This window comes from Pleurodeles waltl, chromosome 3_1 (assembly GCF_031143425.1).
Source record: "Pleurodeles waltl isolate 20211129_DDA chromosome 3_1, aPleWal1.hap1.20221129, whole genome shotgun sequence".
Classification (NCBI taxonomy): domain Eukaryota; kingdom Metazoa; phylum Chordata; class Amphibia; order Caudata; family Salamandridae; genus Pleurodeles; species Pleurodeles waltl.
In genome coordinates this window covers 470,075,438-470,095,469 of record NC_090440.1, presented here as the reverse complement: position 1 = coordinate 470,095,469, position 20,032 = coordinate 470,075,438, and the positions used below count along the sequence as shown (strand labels likewise).

Below are 20,032 nucleotides of genomic sequence, written 5' to 3'. Positions count from 1 at the left end.
AATGGGATCATTGGTTTGAAATATGTTAGTAGAGTGATGTGTTGTACAAACGTTATAATTAGAGCTATTAGTGTTATTCTGTGGATTTTAGGAAGGGAACATAAATAGGAGCAAATAAAAGACCAGTTATCCACATGAAGGTCGAATTGTAACTGTTTTCCATTCTTAGCATTAGCAGAAGATAGCATGGCACTTCACCTGTGGAACAGCATTGGCTCCTCCAACCCTCAATAGTAAACACAAATTAATTTCCATCAGGAATTAAGGCCCATATTTATACTCTTTTTTGCGCCGCATTTGCGTCACTTTTTGATGCAAAAGCGTCAATAACTTACAAAATATAATTACATTTTGTAAGTTTGCAACACTTTTGCGTCAAAAAAAGCCACAAATGCGGCGCAAAAAAAAAGTATAAATATGGGCCTAAATTTTATGCTTATAAAGAAATGAAAAAATTTGTAACACCAAGAAAGGGAAGTGGTAAAAACCTATAAAGGACTAACATTGGGACTGACGTCAAGTAATTAATGCAAATTCCAGGTGATAAAAAAAGTAATGGAAGATAATAAAAGACTCCCCCAGCTCACATTGAAATCTACGAATATATTTTAAATGTATATTTTCTGTTGATGGATTTCATTGTAATGAGTGAGTCACCTATGAGCAAATTGTGATGTGCAGATATTCCCTCAATAACAGTAACGGTCCTTAGTAAATGTCAAAACATGCCACAGACAATGAATAGTGTGCATAGCCTGTGAAAGAATCTGACAGAATTTCTGTTTTACTAGGGATGGGAAAAAAGCAAAGGAGACTTCCTCTGAGTTTTCCTATATGAGAATCCACACCAACTGTGTAATGTTTTGAATACATTTTGTGAGAAATCAAGAAAAAGTTACATACCCAAATCCAGAAATAAGGCGACAGAAGAGGAAAAGTCCATATCCCTGCATGAAGGAGGAGACGAATGCAAAGACTGCGTTGATGATAAGTGAGATGATGAGGCATTTTCTTCTGCCAATCTTATCTGCCAGACCGCCCCACACAAAGGCTCCCAACATCATTCCAAGGTAAACTATCAACCCTGTGAGAACGTGAAGACATCTGTGATTAGAATCTCCAACATAGATAGCACAAAAATAAACAAGAAGGCCTTATTAGCTACAAGGTTAAGATAAATACTATTGTATTGCCACAACTTGTATCCATTAAATGCATTGCATGAATAACCCATAAATGCAGAACAAAAGCAATATAAACTAACTGATCTCATCTTAGTGAATAACTTGGTCATTTAGGCCCGTATTTATACTTTTTTAGCGCCGCATTTGCGTCGTTTTTTGACGCAAAATCGGCGCAAACTTCCAAAATGCAATAGTTTGCGCCGATTTTGCGTCAAAAAACGACGCAAATGCGGCGCTAAAAAAGTATAAATACGGGCCTTAATTCGCCAGAAATGTACTGCTGGTGAAATGTAAACTTGTTTACACATATTCTCTTCATGTACATTTTAAAAGGAAGAATTTCTGCTGGTGGGTGTGGAGGCTCAAATGAAGCACATCGAAACTCTTTTCAACAAAGCCCTCATTACAAGTAGGTTGATGAATTTTGAAATGTGCAATATGAATCCTGTTAAAGAATATATCACAATTATAAGTTTTGAGGTAATTATCGGGAGGTCAAACCTGTAAATATTTACTAGTAAAAAATATAACAGAACATGTCGATTTTGGTGCTGTAAACACTTAAATCTGAATGTTAGTCCCCAAATACACATAATAGGCATGTTGCCCCAGATAAATACAGAACACCTTGCTATCGGTTTTGATAATTTGTGATATTTATTGCATGCAAGAACGGCTAACTCATAGAGAGGGCCTCAAAGTGTATTTATATATAATTTTTAGTTATTCGTTTTAGTTAGCCATATTAACACTAACTGTCTTTATCTCATCTGGCCGAACTCAGTTCAGCACCCACGAGAATTAATCAATCTAGGAACCTAGGTATAGGAGTATACTACTAACTATTGATGACTAGCACAATCAGCATAATTTGTTCTTCTACCCCCTCAAGATCCTCATGAAAAGGTTCAAATGGCTCCCTTCAAAAAACTGCATAATCCTCACTCTGGCTCCTATCACCAGCAAACTGGACTACAGGAACATTATCTATGTAAGCATCACCACTCAGCTCACCAAGAGACTGCAGGTCTTCCAAAACATAGCAGCCAGGCTTACGCTCAGACTTCCACCCCTCACACATATCTCCACATATCTCCTCACACCTCAAAGCTCTCCACTGGCTCACTGTCCACAAATGCTCAATTTTCAAGCTCCTCACACATGCATACAAGGCCCTACACAAGCTAGGCTCCACATACTTTAACAGCCACATCAGCTTCCACATTCTGACCAGAAACGTTCACTCGGCCAGCCACCTGCTCACCCGTGCCCCTTGCATGCTAATTGCTAGAGCTGGAGGGTGCTCTTTCTTGTTCCTAACTCCCAAATCATGTAACAGCCTCCCTCCTTGAATTAATTCCAGTAGAAACTGAAAACATGGCTTTTCCATTAGTGCAATGTGTGCAATACAAACACACATACCATACCACAACATACTATAACAATACATAACATAATAACATAAGGTAACATAACATAACATAGTTTTAAAGGGTACCCAGTACTATGTGGTGTAAAATATAAAAAGATGAGTACAGCATATGAAAAACTGAAATTTTTAAAAACGTTTTGTGAGAACTTCCCTTTTGAGAATGCCCAAACGTGAGAAAACAAATGTGAAAAAGATCACAAACTTAGTATTAAATCCCAGAACCAGGGTTTCGTTATCTTTTAAAAAAATAAAATAAATCCCAACAGTTCCTGAAAAACAATTGGAGGACTTCTCTTTTTAAAAGTAATTAAAAAATGAGAAATAGGCACTTAATGGTTGCAGTACTCCTCTTTTGATTCTAGTGCAACCATAAAAAAATAAACAGAGAACACAGACCAGCAAAAGAAAAATAGATAAAAAAGGGGACGTTTCAGGGAAACAGGGTGGCAAGGGTAGTTGAAATGTACGAGAAATACAGTTTAAAAGTGCAGGGTAACATATTCCCCATAGCTAAATGAATGACGGTCCGAAGCAAAATATAACTTGGGGAAAAGAGGAGCAAGAAAGAAAAACAAGAATTTGCAATGCAATGGGTCCTATGTTTAACGAGCATTTGAATGCAATGGGTCTTACGTTTGCTCACGTTAGAGCTATTAATGATGTAAATTCCTGACTGGACTTTTCTGGCCACATAAATTGAAAATTAAAAGTAAAACAGTTGACATATGTGAGCCGATTCAAAGTACCACAGCCACCATGAGCGCGAAGGAGAGACACAAAAGGAAAAATAAGTTTGCTCACAGTCAAACGTATCGGCAAGCGTGCAATTATCCATGTAACTGGGCTGATGGCCAAGGCGGTAACAAAACTGCCCCAAGGAGGGACAAACTTAAAGCATTTACCAATGATAACAAAGGATTTTTTAAAGGTAAAGCCCATAAACGAATGATAGTGATGGGCGTGCAGTAGGTGGAGTTAAAAGCCCACAGATCGATTACAACAGGCCAGAGCACTTAATAAAAAACTAGTAAAAGGGGGAAGGTCAGAAAGCGTGAGAGGGGTTTAGGGTGGTTATACACACCCAGAGACAAATAAAGAACGCGATTTGGAGAGGAAAAAATATGAAAAAAGAGCTACTTCAGCACAGTATTTTTCCACATTTATATTTTGAACTGATCAGCAACTCCTAGATAAATAATTATTGCTTTATCTGCTGGGTTCTTAAACATTCAGCCCATTTTTAAGCTCCTTCACTATCTGAAAAACATCAGATATAAGATCTTAACAGATAGACTTAAATCAAACTGCTTTTTGTAAACCGTATAACATACCTTTGGTATATTTCGAGAGACATTTAAGTAAATATTATGATTAAGTTGTTTATCTGAAAGGTCCATTAAAGTCTGAAAATGAGTGGATAGGATGCACATTCAGATACAATTATGGTTTGGGGATATTTTAAAATACACTTAACCTATTTAGTTCAAAATCAATATTTTTTTCATACTGTTAAATTGTTCATTTTCTGAGCCGATTTTCTGTGACAGAGATAGGATCTGAAGAACTTACTAAAAAATATTTTATACAGGAGAATCCCTTGCTGGGATTGGCCAGTGTCGAAGTCTCTCTAGGCCAGAACACATGAACGTGACCCCTGCCTTGCCCCCTGTGACTCCTGGCACTGCACTTGCGACCGCTGGTCACAGAAGAAGTGGGGGAGAGGATGTGGCATAATGGCCAGTGCTGCTGACATTGGAGCTCGGTGTCAGCTCAACATCCTGTGATTCTGGACAAATCACCTAATCTCCCTGTGCCTACCAAAAATGAATATGTCCCTGTGTAACGTAACTGCAATGTAAAACAAGCATTTGCAATGCAATAGGCCTCGCATTTGCGAGAGTTTGAGCTACTGGCGTTGTAAATCACAATGGGGGTCATTCCGACCCTGGCGGTAAATACCGCCAGGGCCGGGTTCGGCGGTAGCACCGCCAACAGGCTGGCGGTGCTCCGCCGGGCATTCTGACCGCGGCGGTACAGCCGCGGCCAGAAGCGGAAAGCCGGCGGTGTACCGCCGACTTTCCGCTGCCCATGGGAATCCGCCATCGGGATTCTGACACCCCATACCGCCATCCTGTTCCTGGCGGTTCGCCTGCCAGGAACAGGATGGCGGTATGGGGTGTCGTGGGGCCCCTGGGGGCCCCTGCAGTGCCCATGCCAATGGCATGGTCACTGCAGGGGCCCCTGTAAGAGGGCCCCACAAAGAATTTCAGTGTCTGCTTTGCAGACACTGAAATTCGCGACGGGTGCAACTGCACCCGTCGCACCTTCCCACTCCGCCGGCTCCATTCGGAGCCGGCTTCCTCGTGGGAAGGGTGTTTCTCACTGGGCTGGCGGGCCCAGAATGACCGCGGTACGGTCTTCTGGCGGTTCCCGCTTGGCGGGCGGCGGAATCAGCCCCAATGTCTTTTACCCAATTGCATTTTGTGTGGAGTGGATGTATGGGTTGCAGGTTGGAATTATGCGGGTTAGATTGGAATTGTTAGTTGTGGAATTGTATGGGGGGAACTGTGTGGTGTGTAGTGTATTTGTGTAGTGGAATTATGTGACATGATGAATAGATAGGGATGCATGTGCAAAATGAAAAGGCTGCAGGTTGTGAAGCATCCTCACAATTATTGGCAAATTGTGATAAATCAGTTGGGAGTGATATTTTCAGAGGGTAGTCCGGATGAGAGAGACCTATAGGAGGTAGAGCTTTTTGATGGAAGAGATGTGACAGTAAATGGGTACATAAGAGATATACTGTATATAGGAAATAATGTACATTAAAGATCTGTAGATGGCAGAGTAGGCATTGGGAGGGGTTTGGCTAGTAGTGAGAAGGGGTTGTAAGTTTAGTGTGCCATGATAAAAAGTCACATGCAAGAGTTGTGTTGATTGGAAATATTTTCAAGAGGTAAAGATTTAGATTGGAAAAGAGATGACAGCAATGAGTTACAGTGGTAACAGAGATGGAAGGCTGATGTACCATGCTAGAGACACCTGTGGGTGGTGGTGATTTCCTGGGTCCCACAAGTACTCCTCACAGTTTACAGAAAAGCAACGGATTCACTGTCACAGTTAAAAAAAAATGATTTGCTGTCAAAGTGTCAAGGCTTGAAAATGTAGTCAATATGAATCTTATTACACCTTCATTGGGAGAACAGAAAGCTTATTCAGCTAGGTTTACCAAGATTTGAACATGTTTGCAGGTCTGAACACAGGGTTCTATGGCAAATACACTGCCTCAGAGAACCATATCACTCCTTTACAATTATGTTCGCTGTGGTTTACCTGCACCTGAAAAATACGTAACATTTGAATTTATCTGGCAAATGGATTCCAAATAAAGAACAGTAAAGGCCCTTTTAAATACGATTCCTCCAGTTGCATTTAGTGTAAAAGTACTTGAAACGAAGTATGCATGAGAAACAGGTGGGCATACATCTTCTCTCATAAAATCATTGTGGTGTCATGGTCTTTTAAAAAAGCACAATAAACATTAACCGCGTTGTACGATCGAAAGACAGCAAAAGATAAAAGGTTTGGCACTGGCAAGTACACAGCGCCGGATGTTAATACTAATGAAATTTGAGCTGACAAATGCAGAAGAAAACAGACTCCAGCATCAGCCGAGTTAAACTAATGCAACACATATTTCAATAAAGTACACATTTTATGTATTAGGCCATTATTTTCCATAATGTTATGAAAAACTGTACGCGCTTCTGGTGTACAACATTAACTGTAGCCTGCAATCAAACTCAGAGGCCAGGGACAAGGTGTTTATTATTGCGGATCAGCGAAGTTATTACCACGTTAAGCAAAAGTCCCCATAAGTTACTCAAATTATTCTAAACGGCCATGAATTACACTTAAAAAGCCTTCAGAGATTGCCTTTTTCAATCTTCCATCATTGGGATAAAACGTAAAGTTACAAATACAGATTTAACAAGAAACACGGAAGTAACCTCTAAGTGCCTCGTCAGACTGAGAGCGCCTGACCCTGCACAGATATCGTATAGAGTTTAGCACTGTGACAATTAACATTCTGCTGTAAAACCTAGATAATTAACATGTGTATCAGCTCCTTGGTTTGATTTCTGGGGGAAATACTTTACGCTACTTAGGCATTTCAACTTTATTTTCCTTTGAAGTAACTTTTTTTTTATTACAGAGCAGATTTAAATCAAGAGGTTATTGCCTCTCTTGACCATACCAAAAACATTTGCCAGAAGTGCATCTATGCAGCCTCATAGGAAAACGCCTGCAGAGCAGCCCCGGCTGTACCCCACACCCTCCTCCACTGAGCGGCCCACAGAGCCCGAGGGAGGAAACAGACAAGGAGGAGAGAGAGCAAGCATTAGCAGTTGTTCAGAACAGCAGGCACACGCCTCTGTTGGTGCTGAACTCAATCACTGCCGTCCGTGGCAGCCGCCACTGCACTTTACTTCAGAGCATTCTCTGTGGCTACTGGCCGTGCCCATCCACGCCCGTCGTTGAGTGGTCACCGGCAGATGAACAGTAGCACTCCTCCTAATTAAAACGAGCATTTTCAATGCAAGGGTCGCGCATTTGCTCGAGTTAAAGCTATTAGCATTGTAAACTCCTAACTGGACTTTTCTTGCCACACTAATGAAAAGAAGAAAAAAAACGCAATGCGATCGCGCTTGGGTTTACATAGCGCGATTGCGCTGCGTTTTTTTTTTCATTTGTGTGGCTGAGATCAGCGAGGGGCACCGAACGAGGAGGAAACAATAAAAAGACAAGCATTTGGAATCCAATAGTCTTGTGTTTGTTCGAGTTAGAGCTCAGAGCAGCACTGATCGGCGAAGGGTCGGAATGGGCTGCTCCCTCCTCCAGGCCTCCTCCCTGTGATTCTGCTGTGCCTCTTAAATTGTGACATGTTTTAGCTCATAAAAGCAGGAAGACATGTTCCCGGATGCCAAACAAAAATAAGTAATAGACTAGAGCCCTGTAAACAGAAACAGCCTGGAGCCACTGAAACATCCAGTGCTCTGGTCAAATGCTATTAGCCTTTGAAAAAAGTAATCCCTAAGCACATGCTACATAGGCACAAGTGGAAGGGTACAAGTACTAAGGACATGCTCCAGGGGAGTGTACAACTGTGGAAAAGGTGGGACAAAGAGCAAGGATTGACCACTAGCAAGCAAGGATTTTTTAAGGGCACTGAAACAAACCAGTGAAAAAGCAGAGACCCCACAAAGAAGTATAGTATATACTAAAGTATATACAAGAGGTCTCGAATGCTCGACCTAAAAAGAAGCAGGGGCTGTGCATCACATATGAAATTAAAACACGGCTTTCAACCCTGTTTACATTTAGCACTGGGGAAATTAAAGGAATCAAGCGACGTGACATTCCTTCTTTCTCCACAGAAGATTTCTCTCAGAGCTGTTCTAAAATGAGCAAAAGCAATAGAAGCTGTAACAGGAAAACACTAGGAAGGTAAATACAATAAATAAACTTTGACATTGTCCCGGTTTTTAAGATTGCAGCTGAAATCAAAAGAAAGCAGCAACTTTAGCTCACTTTAGCCATGCACACAGAAAGCATGAGTACATTGTTGCCTGCCTAGTGCTTCCAAGGGTGGCCACAGATGTTGCACAGTGAGAGAATGAACACTGTCTTGGACTGGAATCCCGGTAAATAAAGTGGCATGTCAGGAAGGGACAAACTCAGGCCTAGAAAATACTAGTACCTGTTAACCATGTGTGGCTTGGAACCTCTGTGGTTTTGTACTTTATTGCTTCATTACAGTAAAGGAGTGCTTTATAGGTGAAGATTGCTTTTTAAAACAGAGGTACTTTACCAACCAGAGCAGTTTTACATGTGAGGGATGCTTCACTCAAGAGATTAATTATAGAAAAGGTGCTTCACGATGGCAGGCGCTTTACAGTAGGTGTACTTCACAGGAATGGAATGCATTATAAAAGAGTGGCATTTACAGGACAAAAGTGTGTTATAAGACAGAGGTGCGTTGCTAAAGTACGGTAGGTGTTTTAGAAGAGGGGACTGCTTTAACAAGAGGCATTGTTTACAGGAACAGTGCCTCACAATGTGTATGTTTTGCAGGGTGTATGTGAACTTTACAGCACTAGGGTGTATTACTGAAGACTGGTGCACTAGAGACAAAGAAAGTTATATTAGAGGTGATCCTTAAGAGGAGGAAGATTGTTCAGAGAGGGGTGCATTCCCAGTAGTACCACAAGGGCTGGTTTGGCAGATCACTGTGCGAGTTGTGTTTTTTGGCTCTTTCTGGGCCTGTTTTATGGTCTGCTGAGTGGTTACTACTGTTGATTTCCCTGATATTACCACAAACAGTGCTTAATTTGAGCTGGTGGTTTCCGGTGCAGGGCACCAGCACTTAATTCTCAAACATGGGCCAATTTTTTTTTAGTTTTGTTCGCTGATAGAGTGCCACTTTTATTTTGGTGCCTAAGCCTATTTTCTGTCCCAGTCTGGCCCTAAAGAGGGTTGTGCTTCATGGAAAGTGAGGTGCTTTACACAAGGGAGGTACCTTATAGAAGAGGTGCGCTTTACTGGAAATAGGTGGTTTACATGATAGCTGTGTTTTAAAAGAGTGTGGTGCTTTATAATAGAAAGGTGCTTTAGATGACAGAGGTGTTTTGCCAGGGAGAGAGAGAGATGGTTCACCATAAAAGGGGTGTTTTTCTGATGAGATGTGCTATACACAGATGATGTACAATGAAGTAGGCAAAGCTATAAAATAAAAAAGGGTTTTAAAACAGTGGATTTTTTAAGCAAAGGTTTTGTTTCAAAGGGGCCTGGTGATGTAAATGGGAGAGTTGAACTGAAGAGAAGGATAGTGTTTAAAGATGTGCCTTAAAGAGAATGTAGACCTGCTTATATGATAAGCTCTGCTCTAAAATAACTCGAAGATGTCAAACATAATTGTTAATATTTCACATCACTGTGAATTAATGTTTAACCCCAATATCCAAATACATACATTCTGTGTGCCCTAATCCACTTCTTACATTTTGGTAGTAGCACTATCATGCAGCAGACATACTATATACCTTTCCCTTTTTCTTCTCCTGCTTTTAGAGTGATCCCATACATCCCGATTCTCCCCTTCACAAAATAGTGTTGGTTCTTCCAACATTATTCTTTATAGCATATTCTTGACTCCTCTATCCTTAAAATGTTGAGAACATAATGTTCTCATTTGAAATCTGAGGAAGTCTGCAGAAAGGATGTCGATGACTAAGGTCCTTATTATATCTGCTGTTTAATAACCATGTTTTTCTTTTCATGCATGTAGGAAAGTACCATCTTGCCTGATATGTTACCCCCATTTTTCACTGTATATATGTTGTTTTAGTTGTATGTGTCACTGGGAACCTGTCATCCAGGGCCCCAGTGCTCATAAGTGTGCCTGAATGTGTTACCTGTGTAGTGACTAACTGTCTCACTGAGGCTCTGCTAATCAGAACCTCAGTGGTTATGCTCTCTCATTTCTTTCAAATTGTCACTAACAGGCTAGTGACCAATTTTACCAATTTACATTGGCTTACTGGAACACCCTTATAATTCCCTAGTGTATGGTACTGAGGTACCCAGGGTATTGGGGTTCCAGGAGATCCCTATGGGCTGCAGCATTTCTTTTGCCACCCATAGGGAGCTCTGGCAATTCTTACACAGGCCTGCCACTGCAGCCTGAGTGAAATAACGTCCACGTTATTTCACAGCCATTTTACACTGCACTTAAATAACTTATAAGTCACCTATATGTCTAACCTTTACCTGGTAAAGGTTAGGTGCAAAGTTACTTAGTGTGAGGGCACCCTGGCACTAGCCAAGGTGCCCCCACATTGTTCAGGGCCAATTCCCCGGACTTTGTGAGTGCGGGGACACCATGACACGCGTGCACTACATATAGGTCACTACCTATATGTAGCTTCACAATGGTAACTCCGAATATGGCCATGTAACATGTCTAGGATCATGGAATTGCCCCCTCTATACCATCCTGGCATAGTTGGCACAATCCCATGATCCCAGTGGTCTGTAGCACAGACCCTGGTACTGCCAAACTGCCTTTCCTGGGGTTTCACTGCAGCTGCTGCTGCTGCCAACCCCTCAGACAGGCTTCTGCCCTCCTGGGGTCAAGCCAGGCCTGGCCCAGGATGGCAGAACAAAGGACTTCCTCTGAGAGAGGGTGTTACACCTTCTCCCTTTGGAAAATGGTGTGCCTCTGGAAATGCTTTCATGGGCACATTTGGTGCCCATTTCTGCATAAGCCAGTCTACACCGGTTCAGGGACTCCTTAGCCCTGCTCTGGTGCGAAACTGGACAAAGGAAAGGGGAGTGACCACTCCCCTGACCTGTACCTCCCCTGGGAGGTGCCCAGAGCTCCTCCAGTGTGCTCCAGACCTCTGCCATCTTGGAAACAGAGGTGCTGCTGGCACACTGGATTGCTCTGAGTAGCCAGTGCCACCAGGTGACGTCAGAGACTCCTTCTGATAGGCTCCTTCAGGTGTTGCTAGCCTATCCTCTCTCCTAGGTAGCCAAACCCTCTTTTCTGGCTATTTAGGGTCTCTGTCTCTTGGGATTCCTTAGATAACGAATGCAAGAGCTCATCCGAGTTCCTCTGCATCTCTCTCTTCACCTTCTGCCAAGGAATCGACTGCTGACCGCGCTGGAAGCCTGCAAAACTGCAACATAGTAGCAAAGACGACTACTGCAACTCTGTAACGCTGATCCTGCCGCCTTCTCAACTGTTTTCCTGGTGGTGCATGCTGTGGGGGTAGTCTGCCTCCTCTCTGCACTAGAAGCTCCGAAGAAATCTCCCGTGGATCGACGGAATCGTCCCCCTGCAACCGCAGGCACCAAAGAACTGCATCACCGGTACCCTGGGTCTCCTCTCAGCATGACGAGCGAGGTCCCTTGAATCCAGCAACTCTGTCCAAGTGACTCCCACAGTCCAGTGACTCTTCAGTCCAAGTTTGGTGGAGGTAAGTCCTTGCCTCCCCACGCTAGACTGCATTGCTGGGAACCGTGACTTTTGCAGCTACTCCGGCCTCCGTGCACTTCCGGCGGAAATCCTTTGTGCACAGTCCAGCCTGGGTCCACGGCACTCCAACCTGCATTGCACCACCTCCTAAGTTGTTCTCTGGCGACGTGGGACTCCTTTGTGCGACTTCGGGTGAGCACCGTTTCATGCATCCTTGTAGTGCCTGTTTCTGGCACTTCTCCGGGTGCTACCTGCTGCTAAGAGGGCTCCTTGTCTTGCTCGACGTCCCCTCTGTCTCCTGAGGCAATTTGCGACATCCTGGTCCCTCCTGGGCCACAGCAGCGTGTATATATATCTTGTGTATATTTGCTATCCTCACACTGAGGGTACACTCTGAGATACTTTGGCATATTGTCATAAAAATAAAGTACCTTTATTTTTAGTATAACTGTGTATTGTGTTTTCTTATGATATTGTGGATATGACACTAAGTGGTACTGTAGGAGCTTCACTCGTCTACTAGTTCAGCCTAAGCTGCTCTGCTAAGCTACCATTATCTATCAGCCTATGCTGCTAGACACCCTATACACTAATAAGGGATAATTGGGCCTGGTGTAAGGTGCAAGTACCCCTAGTCCAGCCTCCTACAATGCACGTTTGACTTTATAATAAGATAGCAAAAAAGAAATTCACTAATTCAACCACTATGTAGAGCCTGTTGGAAAACAGAAAGGCGACCTGCTTGTTGAGACTGCATAAGAGAAATATCCTGGCTACAGCCTATGTGGAGGCTTAAGCTACCCAGGAATCTGTGACTAAAAAAAATAATTGCTGTGGGCTACTGAGTAGCTAGTGTATGCCACTTACAGACAACAAGCTGCTCATTTGTTGGTTGCGGCATATTGCAACCAAGGCTGAACACTTTGCACTACACTGTTACTCTCTTGGATTCATAGTTTGTTATCCACCTTAAAAGATGTGCAGAAACCATTGGTTTGTGTAGGGGAATCAAATGCTGTACACACAACAGGCTCAGTAAACTGAGCAAACTATCCTCCCCCCTATGTCCTTCCCTATCAGTTACCATTGTATCTTTTTGTGTGATCACTGCTGTTCTTTCTGTCACCAGACATGTTTCTCTATGTGTTTCGGTTAAAATGTGATACTCTTCCTAGGAGCTGAATTCAGCCCACAGCACATAGCAGTATGCCCCTCCATTCTGCACACAGGTGTTGAGGCACTTCTAACTCCCCTCTCCCACCTTGCTCTCCAGTGAGCAGTCCCATTCCTTCTCTGGTGCCATCTTCAGTCTGTAATGTATTAACTAAATTATTTCTGATTATTATTTATCATATTGTCAAGGCTACCCTTGTTGGTATCACCGTCAACGGAGGTCATGGTGCACTGCAACATCATGTTCTTTGTTATAAATGTCAGTGTTTTTGCCAACCTTGTTGTAAAATGCAGTATGTTGCTACATGTTTTTCAATTGTCTTTGGGTGGTGAACCTCGCCAAACCTCCCTTGCTCAGTCCTCCCACGCAAATGATGGCTTGATGGTAACTGGTTTCCCAGACCAAATACCCTGGCTAACTAAATTGTTAATTTTATTTTATTAAATAATCATGCACTTGATGTTACGTTCAGATTAATGGTGTCATGTTGTTCAGATTATTTATCACTTTTAAGCCATGAGTAGGAGAAGAAAGCGAAAATGTGGATGTGAAATATTTTTGAGACACTGGTATTTTACGTGTGTTTTCGTTCCTAAGCACTGGAAAGGCTTGACTAGAACCATGCGCTAACATCCCAGTATGGAAAGGTTCAGAAATCACTGCTTGATTTGTAAAATAAGTGCCAGGCCCACAGTTTTCCTGGGAAGCCTGTGCCCGACACTGCTGAATATCAGGGTGCTGAATACCAAGGCTACATAATTGCAATTACACCTCATGACTCTTTAAAGCCCTTCCAGTCCCTTCCTACCCCCTTATATTAATCATATTAATCTTGCAAGTTATTTTTCATCCCTGCTTTGACCTTTGTCACAGTTTGTCCATATGTCTCTTTCTTCTTATTTCCCCATTTTTTGTTTTTCTCTCTTTTGCTCTGGATCAAAGTGTGTTTACAAAAAGTGCTGGTCCCAAAAATGAGTGCCGGTGGGTCCACCTGCAACCATTGGCTCCAAATAAACACTGCTTGTGGTTCACTTATAAGGACCTGCATCAAAAACTGAAATGTCATTACTGAGAGCTTGAGATAATTTGGGAATGGCAAAATGACGTGTTCATGTGGTGAAGAACTGTTCTCCTGCAGATTACAAGCTAACTGCCAATGCAGTAGTTCAGGAAGTTGAGGATCTGGACAAAGAGATGTATGTGAAATCTGAATGCAAGATGCTTTAGTAATAAGAAACACAGATTGTGTAGTTAAAATGTCTACTGCTGAAATATGCATCTTCATAGCATGCAAATCGACACACAAATAATTGTATACTCAATCCTATTTACCCTTGCAGCTGTCTTACTTGTATTATAGACTCCATGCTGCAGGTCACACACAGCAGATATGTGCTGTGGGAGAGTTCTATGAATGTATCGGTTCTGGCATATTGGTCAACCTACAAGTAGGGGCTGTCTGCTTGTTTAGATTCCAGGGTGCACTGCTGCACTGTGGGAGCCTTAATAAAATGTAACTACTTTACTAGAAACGTACTCTGGGCCACAATAAAGATGTTAGAACTCATCAGGTGTAAGTACTTTGAAATGAAAGGACAGTGAAGACCCAGATGGCTGCATTGTAAGGGTTTTGCAGGTGTCTTCGGTCTATTGAAATAGTGTGATGTGCATGTTAGGATTTAGGTGCATTAGAAAATCTCTCTATATGTCTCAGTGATAGGGAAGGCTAAAATCTCAGTGTGTAATAACAGCTCGATGTATATCTCAAATAATGGTAAAATAATACATGATGCAATTCAAGTGTGTTGATTGTGCCTGGGCAAAGCACATCTCTGCAGCTCTCTGTTTAATGTTCAAGTGGCAACTTAACTACTCCTTTGTCTGTTTTAGTTTATTTTTTATCAAATATTTACTTGCACTTGGACAAATGGCATGTGATATCATGGTCAAATGATGTGTGATGTCATATCCTGTGATGTCATCAGGGTCAAAGGGCATGTGATGTCACTTCTGCTACCCTGGAACTTTGATGAATTGACGTACATTCCAGAACATATGCCAGAATAAACTATGCGAAATCAGACTGGTACTTTTATCAACCACGTGGCAGGAAAACTATGTCTCACTTTTTCTGTCTCTGTGGAGGGAATCTGAAAAGCATGCAATGTTATGTATTCAGATTGGATCCCGTGCTACATGCCGGCATGGTACAATACTATTTCTAATAATAAATGGCTATATGCTGCAGGGATAACATAGGTGATTTACTTCATAAGACACGATCCTGACAAGCACAGAAAAGTATCAGGAGTCTCTGTTTGGATGTACGTTCAAGGGTGAGACAGTGTTGAGTAAACCACACCTTGAAACTATTATTTTTAGGGGTAAATTACATATAGTCAATTTAAAGAAAAAGTGAAGGAAAATTATTTTTTTGCCATGCTAATTGTTCCCTCATTAATAACAGTAGTAAGAAGAATTATTTCCCCTTTAGTTCTCGCACTGGAAGCAAAAAATGAATTTTAGAGGTATTCAGGTACTGAGAAATTACAGGCGGAAAACGTCGGTAAAAATATGGATTTTGTTGGTTTCATGATCAATCAATCACTTTAATAGTTGATGGAAGAGTGGAGAAGAATGAAAAGAGGCTGTATACTTCAGAAACCTTATTTACCCAATCATTAGCACCCTAGTTAACTATTTGGGTGTGTTCAACTGAGAATTATTACACATACGTCACATGTATATTTAACCAAGAATTATCAGTACCTATTTGGTATATATGATTTTTGTGTGTTTATATGACACTACCATAAATCAATGAAAAATATAAGAAAGTGTGGTTCCACAACAACGGACAAAAAGTAAGGAAAATGAAGAATGTAGCAGAGAGAAGGATGAGAAAAAAATTAGAAATGAAAAGGAGGAGAAGTAAATAAAAGGGGGACAAAGACGTTAATCAAGGGGGAAAAGACAATGATGTTAGGTTCATGTGGCCTCGCTTTTCCTCTAATAAATGGAAAACAAGCAAAGGATAATGATGCAATATGATTTGGCGATGGGCTAAGGAAATTAAACTTGTAAAACACAATTTCAAGATAAAATACTTTTAGTGAATGGCATTTCAGCACTTGGTGAATGCTAATTATTTGGAACTTTTGAGGGAAAAGATAAGGCAAAATGGGCTTTCTAAGTTAGTATTCAAACATTTTTGTCACACGATACATACAAATGTGTACGTTGTATCTGAGCAATGTACTCAAGCAGCAACAAGAAAGGATGATAAAGGTTAACTTAGCAAAAATGTAAAATGAATAGGAAAAGATCAAATAATGCAGGTATGTTATACACAAACAGAAGTTTCAGCATGTTACTTTTTTATGGAGGAGATTTTAATAATAAAAACATTACATTCCTCAAACCAAAAATTTGCATACATACTATATGAGGTTCAATTAACCCAGTTGTTATTTGTAATTCATAATGTTGAATGCACATTAATTTAAATTGGATCCCAATTCACATGCTTAATTTGCTTAATTACCAATGTAGAAACAGGGCAAATAGGTAATGTAGCAAAGTCAACTTTTTTGCAATGTGACCCCACATTGTTTTTTTTTCCTTTTTTTCATTTCTATTTTTGTTAATACTTTGACTCTGTGCACTGTGAAACTGCTATTCAGTGCCATTGTGCATGTACTCTGCTCCTAAAATGGTATTGGTAAAATTGGTTTCACCCAATTGGTCTACCTAGGTTTTCTGTAAGGCCACACAGGACACAGAGAATTCCCCAATGGCATGAGAGTGAAATGTCACATGTTGGCTGCTGGGTGTATTTACAGCACCCACAAATATGACAACAAATATGGCTGCCAGGAGGACCACTGTGCAACGGCTGAGCTGCAGTTTATAAGCACTACAGTGACATATAGCAAGGAAAAGTGCTGTGCCATGAGAGAAAACCATTTTTCAAGCATTTTTTTAACTCGCCCTTAAAGTCTGCCTGGTAAACACAGAAGAAAGGCTGGGGGCTATATAACAATGCCAGTAGGTTTCACCTTTTTGTTCTGCCAATGCGGACCAATTAGTTTTTCCCATGCTGTTTCCTGGAGCTATTGAGTATTGCAACAGTTACAAAATATGGGTGACATATGAGTGCGCATGAATAGTGACATTTGTTGTCACTGTATATTAGTTTTAAGTTACCAATCCAAAATGTAGGGTGGCCATCTTAGATCAGTAAATTAAGAAAAATAGCAAACGTGTTCTAAGCAAAATTTTGTTTTAAAGCAAGAGCAGCCCAGCAGCAAATTGCAGCAAAAGGGGCTTCAAAAAGGTAACAAATATTTTTTTTTTAAAAGAACGCAACAGGGTAGAAATGGTGGAATGGGTAGATGGAATGAGGAACATATACTCAGGCAAGTGGCAGGATCAGCAGGGGAGGGTAGCAAAAAAAGAGTTGGATGGGAGTGTTTAAAAAAAGGTACGCAGAAAGAGTAGTTGGAGGTGGTTTGAGGAGGAAGCCTCTTGTGTCGAGAGCAAGAAAACACATGCAATTCCAATTGTACTGAAAGTAAACAAGACCCGGGGCCAGCTTTTTCAAACTGTTACATTGCCTTGCATCACACATGGCCTCACAATGACAACGAAATTCTAGTCAGATATACCAAGCATCACAAAGCCACCTTGTGTGGCCCTGCATTGTTTTGGTAAATCTTGAGTAATGCAAGGCAGCACAAGTCGTGGACTTGCGTTACTGTTTCTTGGGAAGGCATTCCATAATGGGAACATGGGTGTTCCCAAACATCCACCTATGGATTTTGGTGCATCCTAGAACAAGACTGGTAAACCAGAGAATGTGTCAAAATGCTGCACCTCTCCATGGGAGATATTTTATCTTTATTTTTCCTCATTGTTTCCTCTTTTTAAGTGTGCTGCATTTGGCACACTTAGAAAGAGGTAATAGCCTCAAATTATTGTTTTCATGCAGAAAGATGTTCCTTCCTGCTCAAAGACAATCCTGCCTGAAATGCAGGCACCCTTTCACCATGGTGTTGTCGCTAGGCAGCAGACTGTGTGCCACTGCAGGCAGAGAGCAGAAGTGCACCATATATTGCTAAATATGCTGCATTCATGCCCTCTTCCTTTCACACAGGGCAGCAAGTTGTATTTCTGCAATGTGTTGTGTAAAAGATTGTTAAATATGGCCCCCAGGTCTGAGATGAGTGTTCTAATGCGTGAAGGCATATTTTACTTACAGCTGTAAGCATACTTACAGGAGAGAAGAGAGCAAACGTGCAGAAAAGAGAATTGAGAGGACCGAATGAGAGAGAGCACGATGGGCATTCTAGTTGATATGCCAATTTTAGGTGCCATGATCCATGGTTAGCAAGGAATGCTTCAAGCGTGAAGCCCAGCTGCCTCATGAATAGTATCGAATACTCGTATTCCACTGGTACATACTGTTAAAGAACGCAGTATCCCTATAGTTACCATGCTGGGAGCAGGCATAACATAGCTGACAGTGTGCATTTCAGTGCAGGGCCAGATTGAAAGAAAAATTTAGTCTTTTTTTTCTAAAGGACAGCAAATGTTTAACATTATATTGAGTTCACCCTGAGTGTCTGTCTTGCATAACATTTTTCAACATAACCTGGTTCAGTTTAAAATAAAACGGCATTGCTATTGTAGCATAGACGCTATAAACAGAAATACTGCAGTGCATACTGGGACAGTGAAAGCCTAATGAGCAATAGGTAGAGTTGCCATCTGGCTGTTTTTATTTACTGGCATGACCACTATTTTAATGTCCCACTCCTATCAACATTAGGAAAATCACCTAAAGCTTTTATTTATTTTTATCTGTATATACTTAACAAAGTAACTATTGAAGAAAGCACTTTAAAATGTTTTCTAGAGTTGCCTTAATGGCTCCTGACTGATAATTAAAGTAAACAAAGACAGAAGGGCCATGTTCAAAATAAATAAATGTATTTATTCAAATTTCTATATAAGCATCATGTCTGGGCCTCTGCAGAAACGACTTAAAATGTGAACAAATGGCAGCTATTTTTCTGTGGGAAAGGTGGCAACTCTAGCACCTGGAGCTGCTCATCAGGCAGTCTCTGTCACGTCATTCAGTGGGAGTGAATCTTTTGAGAAAAACAACAGATGCTCTACCACAGAGAAGGCCCAGTTTTTCACGGTGCTGAGTAAGAACAAAAACTGAACTCATAAATCAGTGCTGACACGCCCTGTATTAGATTAGTTTTGTAATGCGAGAGCAGATTAGAAGGAGGTGAGAAAAGCACACAGGTGAGAGCGGAACGTGGAGCTGGGGGAAGCTCAAGTGCGAGAAAGCAATAAGGGGGAGAACTACATGAGGGTGTGAGCAAAACGAAAGGGTCAGGGGAGAAGCACACCAGTGAGAGAGATCAACAAAATACGGGGCACATTATAGGGGGCATGAGAAATACATGAAGGGGACAGCTGGCAAACAAATGCATTCTCATGGAGAGCCTAAACAAAAAGAAAGTAGCACCTCATAAATAACTTAGCGGAATTACACAATTAGTGAGGCCGTAGACCTAGGAAGGGACAAACACAAGAAGAGGAGGGAAACACACACAACGGCTGACACATAGAAAGCAAGCCAAAGAGAATGGCAATAAAACCAGCCAATGGTAAGCGTAAGCAACTGGTGGGCTCTAAGCCCATGTTGAGCTGACAAAAAGCTCTTTTTACTCAAGCTGACTGAAGGCCTACATGCCATTTCATTGTGTAGGTATAGCTATTTTGTCTACAGGACATGTGTAGGTGTGATTAAAATATTTATTTTAAAAGCTCTGTCCATCAAAGTTATTTCCTATTTAATTTTCAAAATCTGATTTAGTGGTGAAAACAGATTTTTGGCAACTTAACTTTGCACTCTCAGCTGCCTGAGCAAGAACTTAATTAAATCCAGCTCTTCCACTCATTGTACCTCCAGAACTAAAATACACATCTTTGGCTGGAAAAGTTAAGTATTCTGGCTCAAAAGACAATGGCCTGCCTCAGATCCCAGGAAGAACATAGAGGTGTTAGCTACTGATCACTCAGACAGGATTAGCTAGGTGGTGGACTAATTGCAGGATTTAGACTTCAAGAAAGTAACTAAGTGGATCATTTAAACTCTAGCAGGCTGTGCCCTGCCTGGGCAGCAC

General features: G+C 41.5%; 1 protein-coding gene across 3 annotated transcripts in view; it reads right to left on the bottom strand.

The window, feature by feature from the left end:
• Positions 1–20,032, bottom strand: part of SV2B (synaptic vesicle glycoprotein 2B) — a 506,854-nt gene that overhangs the window by 174,272 nt on the left and 312,550 nt on the right. For all 3 annotated transcript variants that reach the window (XR_011201358.1, XM_069222743.1, XM_069222744.1), the window contains one exon: positions 904–1,084. Coding sequence is in view for 2 of the 3 variants with exons in the window: in XM_069222743.1 (XP_069078844.1) it covers positions 904–1,084 (181 nt within the window). In the remaining variant the exon portion in view is untranslated. The remainder of the gene's footprint in view (positions 1–903; positions 1,085–20,032) is intronic.